At 43.5% G+C, this 17619-nt stretch overlaps 1 protein-coding gene across 1 annotated transcript; it reads left to right on the forward strand.

Moving 5' to 3' along the window:
* Positions 1 to 258: 258 nt before the first annotated feature.
* fgfbp3 (fibroblast growth factor binding protein 3) lies at positions 259 to 12123 on the forward strand. Its single transcript, XM_031308583.2, has 3 exons — positions 259 to 447; positions 8326 to 8605; positions 11605 to 12123. Exons 2-3 carry the CDS (start codon positions 8331 to 8333, stop codon positions 12050 to 12052), a joined length of 723 nt encoding a protein of 240 aa, XP_031164443.1. The 5' UTR covers positions 259 to 447; positions 8326 to 8330; the 3' UTR covers positions 12053 to 12123.
* Positions 12124 to 17619: the final 5496 nt, after the last annotated feature.

The following is a 17619-nucleotide window of genomic DNA, read 5'->3' on the forward strand; positions in this document are numbered from 1 at the left end:
AGGACACTGAAGCATCCAAAACCCTCGAGGTGTCATCACACACACACACACACACACACACACACACACACACACTTTTAATTGTTTGTAACATGGCATTTTGTGTCCGAGCCTGAAGTGATTCTTATGTTCAATAACAAAGATTTTTGAAGAGGTCTGCTGCATACACACACACACACACACACACACACACACACACACACACACACACAGGGTTTTGTTAGCAGGCCTGAATGTGTGAGGGGTGTTCTTGGTTTTTGGGTGGGCAGTTCTTGGTATAGTCCTCCTAATTCCCCGAAAACCCCCTCCCTCCTCCTCTTCCTCCTCCTCCTCCTCCTCCTCCTCCTCCTCCTCCTCCTCCTTTATCCTCGTCTTCTCCCCTCTTTTATCCGGGTGTTCATGGTCCCCACATTCCCACAGCGACTCCGAGCCGTGGAGCATCACATGGTAAGAACACCGGGCCTCTGCTCACACTAAAACAACTAACCTACTACTACCCTGAACACTAAACTGCTCGGAAATTTCGGCTTCTTCCTAAAACTGTCAAACCCAAATATTAGAGAGCGAGAGACAACAACGAAAGATTTTTTTTGTCATGACTTATTGATGAGGGGTGTATTTGGAGGAGTGGTGGGTGTGCATGGCATGGGGGGGGGGGGGGATTTTTGATTTTCTTTTCGTGCCGTGTCTTTGTTTTTCATCTCCCTGTTAAAATGCTGCTGTGGAAAACTGACGTTTACTGCCAAATGAAATGTTTCATCTGTTTGTTTGCTTTTTATTCTTATTTCAAGATAAACATGGAGGACATGGACTTGTGAAAGTAAGAAACAAATAATACAAATGTACCAAATTTGAGAGGGAAAAATGGGCACTATTTCATGAATATATACATAACGTTGAGTATATAGCAAAGCTTTTTAAACAACTCAAAGTAAGCATAGATGCAGAAATCAGGAGTGACAACTTCCTTTCCTCTTTTAAAGGATGCAGCTTGCTGTCATTTCTCGATGTTATCGCACGATGATTCACTTCGGGAAACGCGAAAATAATCTTTAGTTTTGTGAATTCATTCATCCAAACTCAATGTTTTTATTTCAATTGCATCGGACTAACTCCTGTGAGTCCTGACAAGCATCCCGGACCTCTTCAAAAACAGGAGATCTTTGTTATTGAACGTCAGATCACTTCAGGCTCAGACACAAAATTACATTTTAACACGATAAAAAAACACGTACTGTAAATATACAAAAAAAATTATCTATTTGCACTCAGCAAGACTGTAAAATGAAATAAAATGTTGACTGACATTGATCCCTCTGTGACTTGGGTGCACAATGAGCCGTTATGGAAGGACAAAGCACAGTGCTTTCTCTCTTTCTGCGCGTTATGTTTTAAAACTGCACAGGCCACTGTGGATGATCATCTTTCAGGCTGTTTCTCATGAACCATTCGTATATATCGCTACGAAAGGTGAAGCACTGTAATTCGTATGTATTCCGCGCAACGGCGTAACATTGGGTTCAACATTGGCGGGGTTTGAGATCTCCACTTTTGAGCAAAATTGAAATTTTAAACGTGAAACACATTTCCTGCATTCTGGTGAATTTTTCTGCAACAATGTGTGCCTTTTCTGCATCATTTTGTGTCTTTATTTATGTAAAGGAAATTATAATAAGTTTTTAGGAGGGGTTGCACCGGCCAGTTTGGATTATTGGGGGGGTGGGGGGGTTACAACCCCCCCACCCCCCCTGTAAATTACGCTTGTGATTCCACGTATTTATAACCGTATGCACCGCAATCACTGCTGCTGTATGAAAGTGCGAAGATCCGCGTAGGAAGAAGGTCGGGGGGGATGTGTGGGTCCTAAAACACAGGGCTTTCAAGCCGGGCAGTGAAGTTCATGTCCCGGAAGAACTTAAGGAGAAAACACAAGACTTTCGCCTCGCCCAGGAAACGGGAGTTTGTGTCCCGGGAGTACTACTTAAAGGGACCAATGTTTTTAACCCAAACCACAATCTTTTTTTTTAATCCTAACTTGTATTTTGGTGTCTAACTTAACTTTACATTTTGTCGGCTAAATGTATCGCAACGGCCGCTGAAACCGTCCCCTCGCGGTGCTCTGTACCCGGCTCACAGTCAATTCTCCTTGGCTTACCTTCGTCCCATGACCAGTCGCTGTAATTTTGAAAGATATACGAACTGTTGTGTATACGTTTTCGGCAATATCACACGACCCGTTCTTATGAATATGTTGGCGTTATCTGAACTTCTCTGTTCTCAGCTACACTTAACTGTAACGGCTGCTATCACAACCTTAACTTCAGGTTGTTCTGTACCTAGTCTTGCTTTGCCAGACCTTCCTCCGCAGCGCTGCGGAGGAAGGTCTGTCGAGTCCACCCAGCATTCCGGGATGGGAGAAGAACGTGCTCTGGTTTATTGGCATTTCTTTAAACCAATAACAATTGTCTTGGGCGGGGCTAAGAGCTGGATGTAGCCACAGTGCCCTCGCAAAATAGCCTTGGGAAGGAACTTGTTTTGGTGGAACATTTGTACGTTCAAAAGTAGTTTTAGTCGTGCAACAGAAATCTCAGATTGGACAGATAGTCTAGCTAGCTGTCTGGATTTACCCTGCAGAGATCTGAGGAGGATAGTCCTCACAAATCCACCGGAGTTTAAAATGCCAAAACAAAGAAATTGGAAGGAAACAATGGTGACATGCATTCGAATTTCCTGTGGCACCGGAGCAATCCCCGAAGTGGAACATCGTGGATATAGACTATTCTGTACACAACTGACAGTCAGTTTTTGTCGGCTAAATTCAACTGTAAAGAAAGCTAAACCTAACTGTCATGAGACCTGTCGTCACATGTGGGATAACATACAAATGGTTGTGCATACGCTTTCGTACAATATCAAACGAACACGTTCATGAGAATTATTCCATGCAGTGCTGTGCCTGAACACATCCTGTGTCGACACTGACAGACTAATGGCCTTTCATGCGAATAAATGCAAAGTCGCGGCAGGCGGCGCGAATGAGACGAGGATGCAAAATTCACCTCATTCGCATCGCGAATTTGAGTAACAGATTACCGTAGCTGTCTGTAGCACCCGGAGTGCTGTAGCACTTCATTGTTTAGACAACGGCCGGACGAAAAAGGAGTTTTCTTTGGGAAAAGAAAGTGGGGAAGTGTTTTCTTTGGGAAAAGAAAGTGGGGAAGTTTGACTACCTGGTAAGCTCTGAAGATTCTATGTATGTTGCTGTGTTTATGGAGCAGCTCCAATGTTGGCAGAGCCCTGATTGATCCAAACGCCATCCAGAAAACAAGCGTTATAAAAGTTGTTTGCTTGTCGTCTTGCGGAGAGACCTGATAAAGTTTGAATTCAGACTTTTTACGTGCAGTTAAAAAACCACAATCTCTTCAAGTCGCGCTGGAAGTGGAAGACATCAGACATTACCATGCTTTTTGCTCCGCCAGGGGATATTATTAATCCAGAAATGACGGAAAGAAACATTGTTGGTGTCTACAGGTCTACACCAGCGGGTACGCGAGTAACGCGAATAAACACAAATTATTCAAAAACGATCCCGTGATCAATCTTAGGTGAATGGCGCGACGCAAATATTTTATTAGGCCTTGGTGGGAACACGCCATTAGAGGCTGCTGCTGTTACAGAATGCACACCCTTCAGCCAATCAGAATTGAGTATCCCTGGTGGCATGGGATTGTATTTATCATGCAATGCACTGAGCAAAGTGGGAACCCAAGCACTAATAGATGGCTTGGTACATCTAAAGCATTAAATGTCGGGGTCAGTTTTCCGGTGAGTTTAGTAGAATAGGCAGGAAAACTCTGAAATCAGTTTGTGTGTGTTTTTTTTTTTGATTGAGAGGAAGTGTAGATAAAGAAATAATAATAATTGTGCCTGATTGTGAAGCCTTTTCATTTGTTCAGGGAGTGAAACAGAAACAACACGGAGCTCTGGAGCACAATGTCCTTTTGATTTCATTTCCCACCTCATTAATTCACAAACACAAACATTAACAGGATTAGTTACGGCAGCACACAACCTGTTATGTTGTTCCGACGGTATAATATTGTTAACCATATGAAGGTACAGGGAACCAACCTGTTCAGTGTTTATACGCTGACCCAGGGAACCCAATTAATGTTTTTGCTCTCATTAAACCAGACTCCAAATGGTTAATGCAGATGCAGTTAAGTCACCTGAAAAACAGAGACAGAGACTGAACATTTGATCAGGTTCATTTATTAAGTTATGTTCACATTTGGCGTCTTTTTTGATAAGAAAAGTTGACTAGGGCGCTTTTGCAGTGAAAAAAAAAGCTGGCAGCGTTTTAATTCCAAAAAGCAGCCAAGAGCGTCTTTTGTTGCTATAACAACAGCTACTGCTACAGTGTCTCAGAACGCTATGTGGAGCGCTGCTAACGTTAGATAAAACAAAGTGGTGGAGCGAGCTAGAGAAAGAACAGAGAGAGAGAGAGAGGGGTGCTAACTCAAGTAAAGTACCTCAACATTTGGACTGTAGTACAGTACTGGAGTAAATGTACTTAGTTACACACTGTGAACACACACATCTGCAGCGTTCAGCGTCTTCCTGTTAAAGGATAAAAAACTAATATTTGCCATTGGTCGGCTTCGGGGAGGAAATGTGAAGAATGAGGAAGTGCTGGAGTGTTTGGTGGAGTTAGGTGGCCCGCAGGCTCTCAGATCGCACTGCACACTTCCTGTTTTTCATTCAGTCTGGTTATTGCTGAAGCCACACACACACACACACACACACACACACACACACACACACACACACACACACAGCGAATCAGACGGGTGAAAGTGATGACGGACGGAGGATCTGATCCAGCGCTAAACATAAAACACATGTATTAATACCAAGGAAGTATTCAGATAATTTACTGCAGGAAAAAGTACTAAAACCACACAGTAAAAATACTGTAAAAAAAGTCTGTATGTATAATCAGTGAAATGTAGTTAAAATCTTAAAAGTATAAAAATGTTCCCTGTGACTGTTGTATTATATATATATATATATATATATTAGGGGTGCACAATATATCGACTCAATATCGTTATCGCGATATCACGTTGCGCGATATTATACCGAAAGTCTCACGCCCGGCATGTAGTGATGGCCTAAAGGTTAGAGAAGTGAGCGTGAGGTCATCGGTTCAATCCCCAGACCGACAGCATTATATCTGAGTGGGGGAAGTGACCACCAGTGAGGTACCCTTGAGCAAGGCCCTCAACCCAAATATTTTGGGTTAAGGGTAGTAAACGAAGAGAGACAAATACCGTTTGGATCCCGTTTGAATTGAGCTATGAATTACACACATTAAAAGATCATTAAGCAAGTGAAGGAAGTCTCATTTTGTCGTAGGTTTGTCGTAGTAGCACTTAGTGTAGTGTGAAACCGCTCAGTGAACATCTCTCGTCTCGCACAATAGACGTCAAAACAGGAACGTATTGTTCCTGTTTTCTGCATCGTTTGATTTTTCTGAAAGACAAATCCATGTGAATAAATGATAGACTCAGAGTTGAGCAGTAATCCTCCCCTCCCTCCCTCCCTCCCTCCCTCCCTCCCTCGCTCCCTGCTTGTCGTTTGATAGCTGCGTGTCCGGTCTGGACTCTTCTTGGGGGAGTGTTTTCTGACGCTTGGCTGATTTTCAATAAGCCGCTGACAGAGACTCACACCCCCACTCTGTGTCCATTGTCCTTTTTCAAACTATCTAACACTCGTGTTGTGTCACTCTATGACATTCTGACCCTCTGATCCTGATGAGGAAAGCATAAAAAACAGGGGTGATTCCAGGATTTTTAAATTAGGGTGGCACAGAGGGAGGGGGGGTAGGGGGGGGGGTATTTTATCAGAATACATCATGGAAAATTTGCTTAGAAAAGAGGAAATATTGGATATGATAGAACAACATAATGTAATTCTGCTAAATAAAAAAAACTCACATTCATTATTAGTTTCAATTGATTTCATTTTAAACAAATTGTATTTCCGAATACAATAAACATTTTCTATATGTTCATTCTGTTCCAGTGCTGGTTCCACGGTATCACAATTTTGCATAGTCACCATGGAAACATGAATTGGTCATGTGACAAAGGCTGAAGAGATTGGCAGAACAGGCAGCCCTTTAGCTGCTAAATGTGTCACTTTCTTTACCAGCTAGGCAGGTATTGGGTGTCTTAAAGAGCTACCCCATTAATATGTATTGTACAGTTGCAGGATCCAAGTTATGTCAAATACCCGCATTGCTTTTTCCTCCAGAAATGCATAACATTCAGCCTAACAAAGATTCATCGTTTATCCAGAAAGCAATTTTGAATCTTCAAAAGTGTCAGGAGGGAATTCAGCTTCACTACACCCTGTAAACAATGCATCAACATTCACAAGAGCACTCATGATTCTGAAATGTAAGATTATTGTGTACCATAGAAAATAACCTAAAATTATGCCTGAAAGTAATCAAAATTTGCCTAAATAAATCAAAATATGTAAGAAAATTAGCTCTTTGAAATATGAAAATGCCAGAAATGAAATCAGCATCCTCCAAAACCTCTAAAACCAACTCACATATTGTAGAAATTGGCCATACAGTGCAAGATATGTGGTCAAAATCCATCCATCCATCCATCCATCTTCGTCTGCTTATCCAGTCTCGGGTCGCGGGGGTAGCAGCTCCAGCAGGGGACCCCGAACTTCCCTTTCCCGAGCCACATTAACCAGCTCCGACTGGGGGATCCCGAGGCGTTCCCAGGCCAGGTTGGAGATATAATCCCTCCACCTAGTCCTGGGTCTTCCCCGAGGCCTCCTCCCAGCTGGACGTGCCTGGAACACCTCCCTAGGGAGGCGCCCAGGGGGCATCCTTACCAGATGCCCGAACCACCTCAACTGGCACCTTTCGACGCAAAGGAGCAGCGGCTCTACTCCGAGCTCCTCACGGATGACTGAGCTTCTCACCCTATCTCTAAGGGAGACACCAGCCACCCTCCTGAGGAAACCCATTTCGGCCGCTTGTACCCTGGATCTCGTTCTTTCGGTCATGACCCAACCTTCATGACCATAGGTGAGGGTAGGAACGAAAACTGACCGGTAGATCTAGTGGCTCAGCTCTCTTTTCGTCACAACGGTGCGATAAATGGAATGTAATACCGCACCCGCTGCGCCGATTCTCCGACCAATCTCCCGCTCCATTGTTCCCTCACTCGCGAACAAGACCCCAAGGTACTTGAACTCCTTCACTTGGGGTAAGGACTCATTCCCTACCTGGAGAAGGCACTCCATCGGTTTCCTGCTGAGAACCATGGCCTCAGATTTAGAGGTGCTGATCCTCATCCCAGCCGCTTCACACTCGGCTGCGAACCGATCCAGTGAGTGGTCAAAATCATAGACTGTTAATATTAATGGACAGAGCATGTGTGACGTCACCCATTGGTTTGTGGAGCTCTGCTATGAGTCGTCGAGTTTGCCGTTACGGGCGCAGCCATCCTGGTTGCGGATGTGACGATTTTAGACGAGAGGGAGGAGTGAGGGAGGAGCCACGTTACGTTACACACTTTCACTGGCAATCACATCATAGCCACGCCCTAAAACACCCCCTGCTTTATCGCTGATTTTAAAATCAACGAGACCATAATTCAAAACATGAACATCTGTGAACATCTGTGTTACAGAAGACTTAAAAGTAGCGATTGAGACCATAAACTCATTATGAAAATGTTTACTGAGGTCATAAATCAAGTGAGAAGTGGGTCACTTTCTCATAGACTTCTACAGAAACCGAACTCCTTTTGCAACCACACGTGTCGCCCTCTGCTGGAATTCAGAAAGAATGCAGGTTTAAGGAGTCTCCCCCTGCTGGAATTCAGATATAATGCAGGTTTAAGGCACTTACGCATTTGCAGCACTTCGCCGAACCGGATGCTTTGTCGATAAATATTTACAGTCAATGGTCAAAATGGACGATATAATGGCTAACTTGCTAATTATGCTAATTGCTCAACATATGCAAATTAGCATCCAGCAGTTTATGTATACTGGGGACCCATACTTCACATTTCTGCAATAAAACTTTGGTCTACTCAACATTTCCCGGTTCACTTAGTTGGCTACTAGACTATAGTGTTCAACGTTTTTTTTTCCCCACATAACCAAAACTAAGATCTAAAAAAAGTCTAAAACATTGACTTTAAAATCAAATCTCAAATCTAGGTACTTAAAACAAATTGACATTCACATTTTCCTCATCACTGTGCCCAAAATGTCTCTTTGCAGCGACCATGAGTCTCCTGCCGTGCAGTTTGGTCTTCGTCCTCCTCCTCTGCCTCCCCGTCCTCGCTGAGGCCAAGCGGCAGCCTGGCGAGGGGAAACCCGACAAACCCCGCCAGCCTCCACCGTCGACGCCGCCGGCCAAGAGGCCCAGGAACCGCTCAGTGCCCGGCTCTGGAGAGCTGAGCACCAAGGAGGGACATCGCTGCACCTGGCAGACGTCTGGCGAAGGCCTGGTGAGCCTGCTGGTCAACTGCAGCACCGAAACACTGGGAGAGCCGCAGAGGTGAGGGAAGCATTAACAGTACAATGTCCTCCCTAGCTTTGTGGAAGACTTCAGGTGCGCGTATTTGGTGAGGGGTTTAGGCGTCCTTCGGTTTTTCAATTTAAAAAAAGGACTTTATAAACACGTTTTGTGTCTCATTGTAGTTTTTTTGCATCTCTTCGTAGTCGTGTTGTGTCTCTTTTTGGTCATTTTTGTTTTCTTTGGGGTTATTTTGGGTCTCTGTGGTCATGTGGCATCTCTTTGTAGTCAGTTTGTGGTAGTTTCTTTTTCACATCATTTTGGACCGTTATTACCATATCTGTGTCTAAAACATTTGAAAAGCTAGAGCAGATAATAATAACATTTAAAAAGCTTAAAGAAAAAAACTTGCTAAAGAAGTCCAACTACAATCATTAGATTAGACATTAGAATTCTTTTGGTTACATTAATTTCGTTTAGGTGCTGCCCAAAACAGCTCAGATGCTGCACCTACACCTTACAATGGCAGGGAAAACCATGCAGTAATATCTTTACTTCACATTACTTTTCATTGCAATTACAATGTCCAACAACCTCCTACCGCCTGTCCCAATCACAACACAATTTCTCCCTCAACTTCTGCCGTACTACAACAATCAGAAAACAAAAAGCTAATTAAATGACAGTGTCAAGGCAGATTTATGCTTCTGCGTTAAATCGACGCCGTGGGTACGTATACAGAAATGTGGAGATACCGACCCTACGCCGTAGCCAGACGCGCGGGAAGATATTTTCGACAGGGGGTGCTGGGGAGCTGGGAGGGGGGAGGGGGGTGTCCACGTAGAGTCTAAAGATACTGTGTTACACAGGCTCTGTATTCTGCAGACCACTCTACCTCTGTCTCCTTTTAAAAACTCACTCGCCACTCCCCTCCATGAAGTACAGCTGAGCTGATGGTGTGTCTCGCTAGTACTCGGGTGTTTGGGGTTGGGCGATTGAAAAAAACCCCAAACTCTCTTTTGAGACATTGCTAAGTAGCACTGATAGATTTAGTAGAAACTCATTCCTTGTTGTGTGTGGCTGCGAGTGTGCATGCATGCTATGCGTAGGCTGAATCGCAATTGTGTCAGGACAAATATGATTGGCCAATACATACTGAAATATATACTGAATATAAATTAAATAATTTAAAAATTACTAAAATTCTCCCTCTCTTCATCCCACACCCCAAACATGACGTACAAAATGTTGTGGAACAGAAGCAACAACCAGAGATATTTTACGCTATAATTTTATTGTCATCGCAGTTTTAAAGCTTTGCCACCAGGAGGTGCACTTCCCACGCCTATGGCCGTAGCCTGACGTGCACCTCTCAAAAAATTGAACTACACGCCACTCGGCCGTGACTTGGTAGCGTTGCATTTCCCCCCTGACTCATTTCCTGGTTCTCCTTCTCCATAACAACATGAAATCAATGAGAGGGTTAACTTTTTCTGCTCCAGATTTCCCACCGTGGTCAGAAAGAACAGGGGAGACACTTTGTTTCTCTCACTATGACTCTAGAGTCACTACTCACTCCGAAGAAAATCCCTGTCACTATCTCACTCACTCTACCACACACTCCCCACCCACACACACACGCCGGCCCTGCTATTCTCTTACAGAGAACGACGCACACACCAACAGACAAGGCCACCTACGGGCTAGGGAGAAAGCTCTGCATGGAGCCCCCCTGGAACCATAAATCAGGATTCACAGTAACCGCTCCCCTATGTCTTCTTCCTTTACAAAACCCAGTCAAATGGCCTCCAGATTTTCTCATACACCCCCAATTCGCCTCTCAATATATATGCCAGTCTCTCCATGGACATACATTGCACCATAATCTGGATCCAAGCACCAATTGTAGGTGCCTCCATTTTCTTCCAGATGAGAGCTATAGTCCTTTTTACATATTTATAACCTTTATTCATTCAGGGAGGGCCACTGACTGCAACGTCTCGCCAAATGACGATAGCATATGTTTTTTTAGGAATCATGTACATCTCAACAACAAAAGCATTTACTGTTTTCCCTGAGGTCGTTTATAGATCCCAACATTTCCGACCGCACTAGAAGGCAGCTTCATTTCACAGAGAAGGAGAGAAATCTACGCCTACGCGTCTGACAAATGCAGCACTTTTGACCTCAGAGATCCTTTTTGCCTGTAGTATAGCAAAATCAATACATTTACGGTATTGTCTTGGGGTTTCACGTTCAGATTTGTTGGATACAGGTGCAGCAAAATCATCTTAGGGTCAAGTGGAATGTTGCAAGACAAGATGAACATAGATGAAACAGACACATTTTATAATCCAACCATTAATTATTTGCTACATTACATCACATATCCATGATCGGAAAGGAGCTGGATGAAGACAAACATCTTATTTTACCAGCCCCTTGCATACAAACAGAACTAGATACTCTGTCAGCCAGTTAAGAGTAAATTTTACAGTGAAAAGAGAAAGAGGTTGCAGAGTGCAACTCCTCGCCAACGGACGATATCACATTAACCTAATTCACCTTTAGTGCCCTTAAATTCATGTCACCTATAAATCTGACCAAGGCTAAACCGTTTTCACTCATTTACATAATTCAGGGGTTCACTTAGTGAGGAGGACACTCAGAACCAAGGATTATTATTCAAATCATTCCTGTACTGATGAGTTCAATTTTGGACATCTGCCTAATGGGAAAAATGTTGAGCTGAGTCGTGACCAGGTCACGCAGTGTGGTGTTTAAGGGTTCTTAGTGTTTGATTTTTAAGGGACAGTCTTTGTTGGTACAACTTAATCACATCTGACAAATGCAGCCCTCTGACACCAAAGGTGACCAGTGATTTTTTGGGAGGAAAAAGGCAGGTACAGGTCCAGATAAACGTACAGATAATAGTCGGTTAACACAAAATGCAATTTAGCAATTTGGTGTCTACCTTGGCTCGAGGTCTGCGCCGTCCGAGTGCCCTTCCAGTTCTAGTTTTGTTTCTGCTTCTCCTCCAGGTATTGGTGTCGTTACGCCGGTAAACCCGACCTGTGCCCGGCCTACGGGGTGAAGTCCAGCCAGTACTGGAAGCAGCAGGTGGGGAAGCTGAAGAAGAGGCAGAACGCCTGCGAAGGAGAGAAAGTCCTGAAGGCTAAAACCTGCAAGAAGGCTCCGGCCGAGGCCCACATGAAGCTCGCGCAACGCAGCGGAGAGGAGGAGAGGAAGGGTGCGAGGGAAGGAGGCAAGAAGAGAGGACCAGCAGCCAGTAAGGGCTCAGACGCAGGGAAGGCCGAGAGGAGTAAGAAGAAGGAGGAAGAGGACGAGGAGGAGAAGAAGAAGAGGGAGGAGAGGACTGGGTTTGATGACGAAGAAGGAGTGTTGAACGACATGGCGCCGGCACAGAGTTACTGCAGCGAGGGATGGCACTCCGTCTGCTCCTTCTTTGTCAAGTTCTTTGAGGGTTGATTTGGAAATTACGAAGGAAACGCAGAGCTCGTTTTTTGATACATGATGGTACGAGTTCACAATCTGAATTTTTTTTTATTATTGTACGGGAAACATCAGGCAGCTCATTAGTAAAGATCAGTCTTGTATAAAGTAACTGAAAGCAATACTTATGTAAAAGTACAAGTATCTTACAGAAAATGCCTTTGGTAGAAGTTAAAGTCACCTTTTAGAATATCAGTCGAGTAAATGTCTTAAAAGTACTTGATATTTACTGTACTTGAGTATCAAAGTAATTTTCTGATATTAAATGTACTTAATTATAGAAAATAAATAAATTAGAACTTTATTGTGGCTTCCTTTATAGTAAAGTGTTATATTCAGGGTGTCCACACCTTCTTAAACATCAAATTCAAAGTCTGACATCAACAAAGAGAAAAACAGAAACAGAATTTTCATTTTTGGTGGGGAAGTATCTTTCACTCCAACGTACCAAAACATTTCTTGCAAATACAGCCACAGGTGTGTAACGTTATGTTCACCGCTGTATCGGAGTTAAAGTTCACATTTTATATAGGAAATGTATCAGAGTAAAAGTGAAAGTTTCCAGAAATATAAATAACGAAGTAAAGTTCAGATAGATTAAATTTCTACTTGAGTACAGTAACAGAGTATTTGGACTTTATAACATTACAACACTGGTAAAGATAGTTTGGTTTTAAACAAATAAGTGGAGTCCAGATTTCGGATACTTTGACTTGGATTGTAGCCTGAGCCACCTTGCATCGAATGTGCAACGTTATAGTGAAGCGACAATTGATACCTGGCAATCTGAATTATATAAAACCATTAAATCAAAAATCAATACTGAATAAAAAGCCACAATTCATTATAAATGTTCCTTCCTGTCCCACTGCCCATCTGCTTTTTTCACTGAAACTTAGGCCCTATCTTCCCACAGCCCTATGTTCCCACATTTCTAAGATTGTTTTCCAAAACTAGGCCCTATGTTCCCATATTTTCTTTTTCATAAATTTGTAGATTTTATCCCCCTTTCTCCCAATTTGGTAGCCAATTACACTCAACCTATTATCCAGTAGCAATGGACTACAGATGGAATGTAACCCTAACCCTAACATAGGGCCTAATTTTAAGAAAATCTTAGAAATGTGGGAACATAGGGCCTAATTTTCAGTGAAAAAAAAATTCTTAGAAATGTGGGAACATTGGGCTGTGGAACCATTGGGCTGTGGGACCATTGGGCTGTGGGACCATTGGGTTGTGGGACCATAGGGCTGTGGGACCATAGGGCTGTGGGACCACTGGGCTGTGGGAACATAGGGCTGTGGGACCATAGGGCTGTGGGACCATTGGGTTGTGGGACCATAGGGCTGTGGGAACATAGGGCTGTGGGAACATAGGGCTGTGGGACCATAGGGCTGTGGGAACATAGGGCTGTGGGAACATAGGGCTGTGGGACCATAGGGCTGTGGGACCATTGGGTTGTGGGACCATAGGGCTGTGGGAACATAGGGCTGTGGGACCATTGGGCTGTGGGACCATTGGGTTGTGGGACCATTGGGCTGTGGGACCATAGGGCTGTGGGACCATTGGGCTGTGGGACCATAGGGCTGTGGGACCATTGGGCTGTGGGACCATAGGGCTGTGGGACCATTGGGCTGTGGGAACATTGGGCTGTGGGAACATAGGGCTGACCCCATCTGCTGATGTAAATCCTCAGCGGAGGGAACAGATGGAACAAACCAATCTGTTACTATTTGTCTTCAGTTTGTGTTAATTATCCACGTTTAGCGTCGTGTAAAGTTGGTTGTTGTTTTCCTCTCTAGAAATCATTCAAATCGTTCAATCAGATGAAACTGAAAAGTTGAAACTGTTGAAACTGTGTAATGTTTGACGAACAAATAAAATAGTGTCTTGGTGAACAATCAATGATCATCACTGATGATAGTAGTGATTACTAGATGGATAGTTTATTTTTGTGTGATGTGTAACCAATATTTTCTACAAACTTTATGTAACTGTTCTGTAAAAAACAATTGGTTGGATGTGATTTGTGGCAGATAGACTCGTGCAGTATTTTCATTTTTATATTTTTTAGACTTTTTAACACTGTTTCTGGAACAAAATGCTTCAAATAAACTAATGTTTTTTTTTCTAGTTCTACCAAGTTATTTACAACACTCACACATTCACGTTAGATGAGCAATATTATAAATGGATAAAATGTGGTGATATCTAACAGGATGAAACTTTACAGAGGTCATAACTTATTCAACACATTATTACGAACGGGTTCGTATGATATCCTCAGTGGTGGAAGAAGATCCTTTACTTAAATAACAGTACTAATACCACACTGTAAAAATACTCTGTTACAAGTAAAAGTCCTGCATTGAAAATGTTACTTAAGTAAAAGTCTGGAAGTATCATCAGGAAAATGTACTTAAAGTATTAAAAGTAAAAGTACTCAATGCAGAAAAATCCTCCCATTTTAGAAAGTGTAAAGGATCTAAACAGTTGTGTGTTTAATGGTCTAATCATCTCAGCTGGACTTGTAGGCCGTTATATTGTTGGCTAGTTCATTTATAATAAAACATCAGATTTTATAAACTACATGTGTTTTGTGTGCAGCAATCTTAATGTGCAAAGTAACTAGTAACTAAAGCTGTCAGATTGATGTAGTGGAGTAAAAAGTACAATACTTCTCTCTGAAATGTAGCGGAGTAGACTCAAGACTCGTACAAGTACCTCAGCATTTGGACTTTAAGTACAGTACTGGAGTGAATGTATGTCATATCTACAGTACTGGAGTAAATGTAGTTACATTCCACCACTGGATAGCCTACACGTTTACGGCGACCGCCAGCCGGTCACATTACAATTACGACAGTTAAGTTAAGTCTTTCCAGTGAAATTTAGCCGAGAAAAAGTGACTCTGAGCCGGGTACAGAGCACCGTGAGGTGACGGTAATTTCAGCAGCCGTTACAGTTGAGTTTAGCCGACAAAAGTTGACCGTCCTGTGTTGACAACAGTTAAGTTTCACCCAGACGTTTTCCTTGGATTAGGGTGGCACCTAAATCATGGTTGCAGCTGTCGCCGTGGTCCTGCTCCGCGCCCTGCTATGCCCTGCTACACCCTTATCTTCGACTTGATCTCGAGTTTCTGCACAGGAAAGTCACCGGGCGACTCTTCTGAACATAGTCATACTGAGAAATACAGAGAGAGTTGTGTGGAGCTGATAGTCTTAATTAGCTTTGTAGCAACTCATTTGGCAATGGCTTGAATGTAACAGACATTGATTAATACAAAAAAGTTACACACTAAAGCTTAAAGATAAGAAAAAAGGAACACCGGTTTCCTGGGTGAAAGTCTTGTGCTCATATTATGCTTTTTGGCTTTTCCCCTTTCCTTCATTGTGTTATATATCTTTTTTGTGCATGTTATAGGTTTACAAAGTGAAAAAGCCCAAAGTCCACCCCAAAGGGACTTACCATCTCCAACAGAAAACACTGTTCACAAACTGCTCCAAACAGCTCTGTTGTAGTCCAGCCTTTACTTCAGAGACAAACGTGGTCACTTTGGAACACACGTTATAATGCTCACCTAGCTGCTAGCATGGCACGCCCTCATACTCTGCTTCTGACTGGCTAGTAGTCCTTACCTAGGTACTGTCAGGACACGCCCTCATACTCTGCTTCTGACTGGCTAGTAGTCCTTACCTAGGTACTGTCAGGACACGCCCTCATACTCTGCTTCTGACTGGCTAGTAGTCCTTACCTAGCTACTGTCAGGGCACGCCCTCATACTCTGCTTCTGACTGGCTAGTAGTCCTTACCTAGGTACTGTCAGGGCACGCCCTCATACTCTGCTTCTGACTGGCTAGTAGTCCTTACCTAGGTACTGTCAGGGCACGCCCTCATACTCTGCTTCTGACTGGCTAGTAGTCCTTACCTAGCTACTGTCAGGGCACGCCCTCATACTCTGCTTCTGACTGGCTAGTAGTCCTTACCTAGGTACTGTCAGGGCACGCCCTCATACTCTGCTTCTGACTGGCTAGTAGTCCTTACCTAGCTACTGTCAGGGCACGCCCTCATACTCTGCTTCTGACTGGCTAGTAGTCCTTACCTAGCTACTGTCAGGGCACGCCCTCATACTCTGCTTCTGACTGGCTAGTAGTCCTTACCTAGGTACTGTCAGGGCACACCCTCATACTCTGCTTCTGACTGGCTAGTAGTCCTTACCTAGCTACTGTCAGGGCATGCCCTCATACTCTGCTTCTGACTGGCTAGTAGTCCTTACCTAGGTACTGTCAGGGCACGCCCTCATACTCTGCTTCTGACTGGCTAGTAGTCGTTACCAGTGATGCCGGGTAATGCGTTACTTGTAACGCGTTACTCTAATCTGACCACTTTTTTCAGTAACGAGTAAGCTAACGCGTTACTATTTCCAAACCAGTAATCAGATTAAAGTTACTTATCCAAGTCACTGTGCATTACTATTTTTGTCATTTTCCTTAGTAAAAATATATATTGTTTTTACTTTCTTCTTGCATCTCGGGGAGTGAAGTCACGTATGCGACGACAAGTCACGTTTTCAGCATGTGGACAGTTAACGTGTACAACAACAATGGAGGGAGGAGAGAGATGCACGTTTTCTAGCTGGAAATACAGTCACTTTTTTGAGCTTGTGTCAGCTAAAGATGGCAATATTAAGGTTCGTTGTACACTCTGTGCTGGTGGCGACAAAGTGCTATCTAGCTACAAAAACACAATTTGAAGAAACATTTGGAGTCACAGCACTGCAGTCAAACTTACAGAGCAAGTCCCACCAGGTGGTGCGAAGCAGAGAGCAGGAGGTCCCCCACCACCCAAACAACAAAAGCTGGACTTCGGTGCAAAACCAGTAAGTGGGGGAGAGTTGAAGAAGTTGGTCGGGCAGTATGTTGTAGAGGAAATGCTGCCCTTAAACACGGTTGACTCGCTTCGAATCGAAGCGAGGGATCTTGTTTATTATGGCACGAAACGTGCCATAATAAACAAGATCCCTACTACTGGCAACGGCGAGCTGCCTCACAGTAAACCGTCATTTTTATGTTGAGGCTGTGGGGGTGTTGTCAGCAGCTGCTGAATGTAACTAATAAAGTAACTTGTAATCTAACTTAGTTACTTTTAAAATCAAGTAATCTGTAAAGTAACTAAATTACTTTTAAAATCAAGTAATCTGTAAAGTAACTAAGTTAATTTTTCAAAGTAACTGTGGCAACACTGGTCCTTACCTAGGTACTGTCAGGGCACGTCCTCATACTCTGCTTCTGACTGGCTAGTAGTCCTTACCTAGGTACTGTCAGGACACGCCCTCATACTCTGCTTCTGACTGGCTAGTAGTCCTTACCTAGGTAGTGTCAGGACACGCCCTCATACTCTGCTTCTGACTGGCTAGTAGTCCTTCCCTAGGTACTGCACATGTGCGACTCCCAACAAAGATGGAACAGAAGTGAGATGTCTCACTCTGTAGCTAAAACAGAGAACTCAACACACAGGGTAAAAAGAGGAGCTGCAGCAATGTG

Source organism: Sander lucioperca, chromosome 15 (assembly GCF_008315115.2).
Source record: "Sander lucioperca isolate FBNREF2018 chromosome 15, SLUC_FBN_1.2, whole genome shotgun sequence".
Taxonomy (NCBI): domain Eukaryota; kingdom Metazoa; phylum Chordata; class Actinopteri; order Perciformes; family Percidae; genus Sander; species Sander lucioperca.